The sequence below is a fragment of the Primulina eburnea genome, chromosome 3 (assembly GCF_022965805.1).
Source record: "Primulina eburnea isolate SZY01 chromosome 3, ASM2296580v1, whole genome shotgun sequence".
Classification (NCBI taxonomy): domain Eukaryota; kingdom Viridiplantae; phylum Streptophyta; class Magnoliopsida; order Lamiales; family Gesneriaceae; genus Primulina; species Primulina eburnea.
Window position 1 is genome coordinate 49,742,639 of NC_133103.1, and position 10,187 is coordinate 49,752,825.

The 10,187-nt window shown below is 31.9% G+C and overlaps 1 protein-coding gene across 1 annotated transcript; it reads left to right on the plus strand.

The window, feature by feature from the left end:
• Window positions 1-9,869: 9,869 nt before the first annotated feature.
• On the plus strand, window positions 9,870-10,187 carry LOC140827433 (uncharacterized). The gene has a single exon (XM_073190101.1). The coding sequence runs from the start codon at window positions 9,870-9,872 to the stop codon at window positions 10,185-10,187; it is 318 nt and encodes a 105-aa protein (XP_073046202.1).

Below are 10,187 nucleotides of genomic sequence, written 5' to 3' on the forward strand. Positions count from 1 at the left end.
GGCTCGGCTCGACTCGACTCGATTACATCCCTAGGTACGGCCAATTTCACATATTGCATGCATTATGATTCTCGTCAATTTTTATAATTATGATATTATTCGTATTTTAATATAAATTAATCTATTAAAAATAATATGCTGGCATTCCATTCCATGTAGCTTCAATCATGGCTCATTTTCTGTTGTACAAATATTTATTTATCCCAATCTCCACTTACACCTCACTCCAATTATTCATTATTTTTACAAAGTTATTAATAGCCGAAAAACATAGTGTCATGGATTATTATTTTTTCATTGTTTTCTTGTTTTTCTTGTTTTCTAATTCATTATTTAAATTACTATACGTATTTTTATAAATGAAATTTTTGTATTGTAAAAATTGTTGTACAATTAGTTGTACACATAGGATTACTCTTTTCATAATTATGATACGACTCTCATTTAAATATAATCAAATCAAATTAATATATGTAATAATTTCAAATTACGGTATGGCTCGCCTTTAATTTTTTACCATTATGATATTACCTAATTTGAATATAAATAAAATTATTTATAAAAAAAATTATAATAGTATTTATTTAATGTATCAGTATAATTTATTGGAAGAGCTTTATCGAATAAGTTATTATGTACATACAAATTAAATCTTATAAAAGTACATCATCTTTTTTATTTATATTTTTCAAAAAATTAAATTTCTCGTAGTATGAAAGGAGTACTTTAAATTTTTTTAATAAAAGATTTCAAATAACAAACAGAATTAGCTAGTAGCAAACTATATTTCGCAAAAAAAAAAAAAAAAAAAAAAAAAAGAGTGAACTATACATCATATGAAAGGATTTTATATATTTTTTTTAAGAAAATAGTTTCGAAAAAATGGATAGATTTAGCTTGTAGCAAAGGCTAATTATTGGTCTCATGCATTTAAAATTTTGATGATTACATCACAATTCAGATTTTTCAATTTATATTTTGCAAGAAAATTAAAGTACACGTAATCCATGTGTATTATAAAAGTGTGAAGAATGAACAAAGTTTTAATTTTGAATTGTGAATTTTGTCCTTTGTTTGTATATATTTAAAAAAAGGGTAAAAAATTGGCGTAGATCAGGGACCGAGCCACCCCAAAGGCTGGGGTGGGCTCCAGCCCAGGCTAAAATTTTTGGGCCTAAGAATTTTTTTTATTAACAACTGTTTAATAGATCTAAGCTGTTAATTTTGTCCTTCATCATTTTTGTCCCTCCAGCCCAGCCTAGGCTAAAAATTTTTTGGGCCTAAGCTGCAAATTTTGTCCTTCATCATTGGTTCCGCCTCTTGTTGCCTTAACCACCACCGCTGGCGGAGGAACTCCCGATTGAAGTTTATCGATTTATTCAGCCCATGATCAAAATATTTTCTGACTACGTCCCTGGCGTAGATATTTATTTAAAATAAATTGTTATGATGATACCAAAGTAGAAAAGATAAAGTATCTTGTTATTATCTAGGAGAGTTGTAGTCTTAGTCTTGTAAGTTGTTAATTTTGAGTTATAGTCATATAAATTGTCAAAATTTGATTTTCATACAATAACTTGTAATTTTTTCAAAAGTAATACTTTGGTAGTGATATATGTGACGCCTGGGGTCGAAGAGGGCAAGGATGATCGTCGGTGCCATAAGATTGAATGGACAATGAGCGGATCCTAATAGCCTTCTAGGCGAAAAAAACATGAAAGAACCGACCAAAATGAGAGGAATTCAAAAACTGTTCATGTTTGAGACTGTGTAGTTGAGAAGATATTAAAAGATTTGATATGTACTACTCATATCAAGAAGATGCATCTCTTTCAGGAGCTCGTGACGTAAGAACTCCAAAGTTAATTATGCTTGACTTGGGGCAATTCTGGGATGAATGGCCCCTTGGAAGTTTCCCGTAGTGTGTGTGAGTGAAGACATAAGTACGCTGAAAATATTCGTCTTGGAATTTGGCACAAATTCTCTCCTACTTGAAACATGTTAAAAAAATTAGAAAATTAAGGAAAATGACCTTCGATAAATTCAAAATGGGAGGAACAAATTATGTCTTCTCCCTTTATTTTTGTTTATATATATTTCAATGTGTATAATATAGGTTTTATTCTTGTCATGGATTAGAACATCTATGTCAAATAAGTAATATTCGATGGATTTAGTTGTTTTGAGCAAAAAAAGTTCAAAGAAAAATCAAGTTGCTGGATGAAACTAAAATTTGACAAGTTACAACACTAAAACCTAAAATAGGCTAATTTAAAAGACTAAAATTACAATTTTCCTTGCTTATCTAATAAATAGAGCTAATACTATAATTAAAAATAAAATCAATATATTATTTAAAATTATAAATTTTTTTATTAATTTTTCAAATTTTTAAGTGTAATGTAAATTACATTAGAAATTTTAAAACTAAATTACAATTTTATTAATTCTGGACAACATTATAGAATAATTAAAATTTAAAATAATATATATTACATAAAATCATAAATTTTTTAATTAAATTTACAAATTTTAAATTTATACTGAATTGAATTAGAAATTTGAAAATCAAATTAAAACTTTATTAATGATATTTAAAATATAAATAACACTTCACTAAGTATATTTTATTTATTTCAAATGAGATAACCCTTTGTCACGCTCCGAGACCGAGATTAGGCGATATCGGCGTTGTTTTACAAATCATGGGTTTTACTTCCCTCCCTCTTTATGAAAAGTTTCATCCCCCTCTGAATTTCTAATATCGTTCCTGACAAATCTATAAAAAAAGAGAGAAAAGTAAAGCAAAACGATCCTCAATCATTCAAAATGGGATGAACAAATTTTGTCTTTTTCATTTATTTTTGTTTGTGTATTTTAATGTGCGTAATATAAGTTTTATAATTGTCACATGAGCCACATAGGAGAGCATATGTGTAAAATAAGCAGTATTCAATAGATCTAGTGGTTTTGAACAAAAAAAAAAAGACCAAAAATAAAATCAAGTTACTGGACGAAAACTAAAATTTGACAAGTGATGACATTAAAACCTAAAATAGGTCAACTTACAAGACTAAAAATAATTAAATCAAGTTACTGGACGAAAACTAAAATTTGACAAGTGACGACATTAAAACCTAAAATAGGTCAATTTACAAGACTAAAATTGCAATTTCCCTTGCTTATCTAATAAATAGAGTTTATTCAATAATTAAAATTAAAACCAATATATTATTTAAAATTATAAGTTTTTTATGAAATTTTAAATTTTTGAAGTGTAACGTAAATGACATTGGAAATTTTAAAACTAAATTGCAATTTTATTAACTCTTGACAACATTACACAATAATTAAAATTTAAAATAATATATTATTTAAAATCATAAATTTTTTGTTAAATTTACACATTTTAAATATATCCTGTATTTCATTAGAAATTTGAAAATCAAATTAAAACTATTTAAAATGTAAATAACACTTCACTGAGTATATTTTATTTATTTCAAATGAAATATCCCCTTCATCTCTTATTTTTCTTGTAAAATTCGCATTGAAAGTATGCATGATCGGTACTTTCTGTAAGGATCGATCGATATGTTTAGACGGGGTGAATAAATATCTCACTAGATTAACATTAATCCTCTTAAATTGCACGTTTTTAAATTGTTTTTGTGCTGCTATAAAACGTGTCCTTATACTTGAAATATGTGTTGTAGAGTGTTTGAACTTAAAGCCAAAATTTCAGCTTTAAAGAGATATGAGGTGGAGAACAAAAGGAAGAAAGAAACAAAAGAAATGAAACCACTGCAAATGAGAGCGTGTAATTTTATATGGTTCATGATGATTCTTGAATGTTTCTCCTCATTTCAATTTAGAAATTAAAATTTCTTCTTGATTCAGTAAATATTTATTTACCTTTGACTTATTTTATATTAAATTATAAAAATATTATTTTTTATGTCAAAGTATTAGTTTTCAACCGTAAAACTATTGATTTTATAATTTTTATAATAAGTGAGCAAAATTTAGTGTCAGTTAAGTTATGAATAAAAATATTACTTTTATGTCAAACGTATTAGTTTTTATATTAAATGTATTACTTTTTATGTAAATTGTATTACTTGAAAGTGTATGTTTATTTGACTCAAAATAGTTATTTTTATGTCAAAAGTATCATATTTCAATACAAAAGTAGGAAAAAAATCAATTTTAGTATTGTAAATTGGCATGTTATGGTTTTAGTCACGTAACTTGTTAAAATTTCGTTATGTTAAAATATAAACTATGTAATATTAAATTTCTTAGTCTTTTAATTTATATATCTTTTCATATAGTTTTAAAATTGTTTGTTTAAATCTCAATCTCATTAATAATAATGTGAAAACTAAATTTTATTATATTTGATGTATTTAAACTGATTAATCTATTACGCACAACTTTAAAAGATTATATATATTATGTTGCTTTTGTGTTCGATTGACTCTTGTTTCCTGATTATTTCATAAAATATTCACTCCTCACACACCCGCCCAAATAAGGAAAAAAAATCCATGTTTGTTAGAATATTTTTATTACCCTGAATTATGGTTATTGACAAAGATCATATGTTTTCTGACCACAAAATTTGTGATTGCATAAGTGTTACCGTTAAAGTCCAACCACACTTCAACCGGTTAGATATGAGAAAATCGAGGATTGTATGTTGAACTCAAGCCTTTTCTGTTAATGTATAACGGTACAATATTCTACCAACTCCAAATGATATAGTGTTTTCCAAAGTGTCCAAAGTCAATAAACTTTTAGAGACTATATGTTCTAAAGACGGAAAAAGCTAAAGGGACATTAAGTGAAATTTATTACAGTCTACGGTGTTGATAATAAAAAGGTCATTCTGTCAGTAAAAAGTACATATGATCATTGAAAAGCAATACCCGACTGTTGAAGCATTTCAAATATAAATATGCAAACTCAAGATTGAAGAATCAGTTAGTTGAACCCATGATTGGAAACATACATATTTCAAGTCTGCATTCATTCAAGATTTCTGAGCACACATAAGCAATAATACTTCAAGCTTCTCACTTAGTACACGTATATACATCAGAACATATCAGATATTCAAGGATCACTTTGTGTCACCCTACCAATTCAAACCGTTCAAGCTAATCGTTGATTTTTGTGTTGTTGTCTAGTGAACTGAGGGTTCTTAAACATCTAGAACTTATAAAGTGATCACTAGCTATGAATTTCAGCTACAAAAAGTTGTAAAACCAAATAGTTTTATTGGATTCCTTTCTTAGTGGGAAAAACGGTAAGATGTAAGAATGTTAATCTCCGAACATCTATCCATAAATTTTTATCTTATTTCCTTTACGTACTTTACATTCTTCCCTATTCTTTATCCATCCGTTTCTTGTTAATTGTTGTTGGCATTGTACATATAAATTATCACTATTCAACCCGAATTGTTTCCGCATTGTTTATTTTCAGTAGTCCAGTGAAGCTAGTCATTCAGTGTTGTTCGATTTCATATTAGATTCTCAAAACATCTTCTCTATCATATAAATTTGCAAAATAAAATGTTTCATTGAAAATAAATTAATTTTCTGGATGTGATTTTCAAAATTATTATAAAAAAAATTAGAGAAGAAATAAGCTAATTAATTGCATGTCAACAATTAAATTCTTTACTTGATTGATAATAGGGAAAATGAAATTTTCATTGTATATGTCTGTCTATTCTCAATTTTAGTCTTCTATATTTTAAAATTTAATATTAGTCTCGTATGTTTAAAATTTTTGACAATTTTAATCATTTTTCTTCAGAAGTGTTGATTTGACACTACATGTGTGAGAGTCACATCTCTGCCAAATCGGAAAACAAGAGCATAATTGCACTAAAAGTAAATGTGGTGGACTATGATTAAAATTTGATAACATATAATACAGGACAAAAGCATATAAAAATACAAATACAGAATAAATTTTTCATAATATAAATGTGTATAGTTTCAAGGTTCGGGTGACAACTTAAAAATATATAACGTACATGGGAGAAATTGATCACTCATTGTTTTAAATTTATTAAAAGTTAAAAGATAACATTCTTGATCAAACATATATGTGAGGACCCAAGAATTAGCTACACAAAGGCATGAATTCAAAGAGGAATTTGAAGGTACATAACAACATTTTAATGGTGTTTAAAGACATAAGGAGGCCATAAACATGGTGGTAATGGTATTGAATGGTAGCCTCTTCACCTCCCATCCATGAACATGGTGGTAATGGCATTGAATGGTAGCCTCTTCACCTCCCCTCCATGAAGCTATAAATACCCCCCAAGAGCTAAAGGAAACCACACCAAAAACAAGGCACAAGCTGTCCATATTTTCGAGCTCCATAGCGGTTATTCTCAAGCCTCGGTTTACCTCCATCCTACCCACATTTTGTCCCAAGTTTTGAGCTAAGGTTGCTGCTCAAGTGCTGCCACTATTCGTAAGAGTTCGAGTGGAATTCCTCCCACAAGTTCTTCACGTTTTATTCTGAAGATAATAATCAAGTAAGTGGGTTTTTGCTATGTATTTCTTTGTAACTTAAAATTTGTATAAGTATGACATGCTTGTATGTGTGTCAAATCATTTTCGAAAAATGCTATATTATGTATGATAAAAATCTCGATCGATGTACGATATGTTTTTCTGGTCTCGACGTTCTTTTAATCTGCTGAGTCCTGTCATAATTCTGATAAGCACTGTTTGATGTATCTGATTTTGTAATACACTGTTATGATTCGAGTTGGATATGGAACGATGATTGTAAATTCTGTTATGGCCCCCATCAATGGGTATAAAACTGTGTTATGTCCCCCATCAGTGGGTATAAAACTGTGTTTTGGCCAAACCCCTTAGAGGACTAACATATGGGGCACAATTTGGCCATGGAGGACAAGATGAATAACAGTGTTCCGTTTGTTCCAATCTGTTCTGTTCTGATAAGTTTTGTTTCACCTTTTGAGTCTGATTCGGTTAATGTTTGATACGATAAGTTTTGAAAGTCTGTTAAAAGATGTTTTAAAATTATCTTTATATGTATTTATTTGTGGTAATCGATCGGCCCCCACTTGCTGAGCGTTTCCCAAAGCACTCACCCCTTACATCTCTCCCCTGACAAGAATGAAGAACAATTGAACGAGGAGGAACATGAGACGTTCTGGGGCTCGTGATCGCACCAAAAGATCTAGACTCAAGACTTTGTATCTATTTCGATTCCGAAATTATGATGTAATTTTCATTTTGTTGTCATTGTAAAGACAATATTTATTTATGAAAAAGACTGGTGTTTGGTTATTTGCTACGAGACTTAATTGTTTTCATGTAAATTGATAAACAATGTCGGATGTCACCGATGCCTCGGTCTCGGGGTGTGACATTTTAGTGGTATCAGAGTTGGTACTTACTATGAAGATAGAGGATATTCCAGTTATTCAGGAATTTCCGGACATCTTCCCTGAAGAATTGCCTGGCACGATTGCTGAACGTGAAGTGAAGTTTGAGATCAACTTGATCCCTGGGGCTACACCAATCTCAAAAACGCCATACAGAATGGCCACAGTATAATTAAAGGAAGTAAAGGATCAACTCCAAGAGTTGTTGGATAAAAAGAATATCCAACCCAGTGCATCTTCGTGGGGAGCCCCTGTAATATTTATGAAAAAGAAAGACGGGAGTATGAGATTATGTACCGACTACAGAGAGTTGAACATGATTAAAAATAAGAATACCATCAACTGAAGGTCAAAGCCAAGGTCTTTTCAAAATTCGATCTGAGTTCAGAATACCATCAACTGAAGGTCAAAGCCGAAGATATTCCTAAAACAGCCTTCAGGACGAAATACGACCATTACGACTTTATGGTAATGTCGTTTGGACTGATCAATGCTTCAGCAGCTTTCATAGACCTCATGAATAGAGACTTCAAACCATAACTCGAAAGGTTCATGCTCGTATTCATAGACGACATCCTGGTGTACTCACCAAGTAAGGAGGATCATGATAAACATCTTCGTCTCACCATATAGATAGTCAGAGAAAAAGAACAGTATGCAATTTAAGAAACATGAATTTTGACTAACAAGTGTCGCCTTCTTGAGACACATAATCTCTGAAATAGGTGTCTCAGTGGACCCCAAGAAAGTAGAGGCAATTGTGGACTGACCTCGACCAAAATCAGTAACTGAGATTCGATGCTTTTTGGGTTTAGCTGGATATTATAGGAAATTCATTGAAGGATTTTCTTCAATAGTCATACCCCTCATTAAACTCACACAGAAAAACTCTAGATTCATTTGGAGGGAAGAATGCGAGAAGAGTTTTCAGATTCTTAAAAGAAAACTTGCATCTACGCTAGTGCTAGTACTTCCCGGAGATGGCAAGAACTTCACCATATATAGTGATGCATCAAAGGAGGATTATGGTGTGTAATTATGCAGGAAGTTCAGTTAATTGTCTACGCATCAAGGCAATTAAAACCTTATGAGCAAAATTACCCAAATCATGATCTTGAGTTAGCAGCCAACATATTTGCACTAAAAATATGGAGACATTATCTATATGGTGCTAAATGCGAGATATTCACCGATCATCAAAGCCTCAAATACTTCTTCACTCAAAAGGAATTAAACTTGAGGCAGAGACGGTGGATTGAACTCTTGAAGGATTATGATCTAACAATCAACTACCATACGGGTAAAGCCAACAAGGGAGCGGATGCCTTGAGCCGAAGAGACGTAGGAAAAGTAAATTTATCGGCTCTTTCAGCTCAACCATGCATTCAAGAAACAATCAAGTTGAAGCAAAATCACGATCCTTCCATAGCAAAAATTAAGGAGCAACTTCAAGAAGGAAAAGCTCAAGAATTCCAAACTGATGAGAAAGGAGTCCTGTGGATGAAAGGACTTTTGTGTGTATCAGACCTCGATGAGATAAGATGAGAAGTAATGTCTGAGGCACACAAGTCAAAGTTCTCAATTCACCCTGGGAGCACCAAAATGTGTCGAGACTTGAAACAAAATTACAGGTGGAATGGAATGAAGAAGGACGTAGCTGAATTTGTCGCTAAATGCCAAATTTGTCAACATGTCAAAGCCGAACACCAACGACCTGGAGGACTCCTATAACCACTAGAAATCCCAACATTGAAGTGGGAGCACATTTCCATGGACTTTGTGGTAGGATTACCAAAGTCAAGACAAAACCATGATGTGATCTGGGTTATCATCGATTGACTAACCAAATAGGCACACTTTTACTAGTGTGAATGAACTAGAACCTAGATAAATTAGCCACCTTATGCATGAATAATATCATAAGGTTACACGGAGTTCCAGTTAGCATACTATCAGATAGAGATCCTAGGTTTGCATCCCGTTTTTGGAAGAGCTTTCAAAAAGCATTGGAGACAAAAGTTACTCTTAGTACGGCATATCACCCTCAAACTGATGGCCAAACTGAGAGGACAATACAAACTCTTGAGGACATGCTGAGAGCATGTGCTCTAGACTTCAGTGGTAATTGGAACAAACATCTGTCTTTAATCGAGTTCGCATACAATAATAGTTATCACAGCAGTATTGGAATGGCACCGTACGAAGTTCTGTATGAAGGAAAGTGTCGATCGCCACTATATTGGGATGAAGTAGGGGAAAAAGCCATGATTGGACCTGAACTGATCCAAGAAACAGTGGATAAAGTTGCTATGATCAAAGAGAGACTGAAAACTGCACAGAATCGACAGAAAAGCTAGGCTGACCTGAAAAAAGACCCGTGGAATTTGAAGTGGGCGAAAAAGCCTATGTGAAAGTGTCACCCATGAAGGGTGTGATGTGGTTCAATAAAACTGGGAAATTCAATCCTGGATACGTCGGACCTTTTGAAATCCTCAAGAAAGTGGGAACACTTGCTTATAGAATAACACTTCCACCTGATTTGTCAAGAATCCTCAATGTTTTCCACGTTTCGCAGCTACGGAAATATATTTCCGATCCAAGTCATATTCTTCAGGCTGGACCACTTCCGGTTGAGGGAAACCTAAACGAGGAACTAAAATACAAGGAAGTTCCAATCCGAATTGTGGATAACAAAGATCAAGTACTGAGGCAACGAACTATTTCATATGTCAAAGTATAA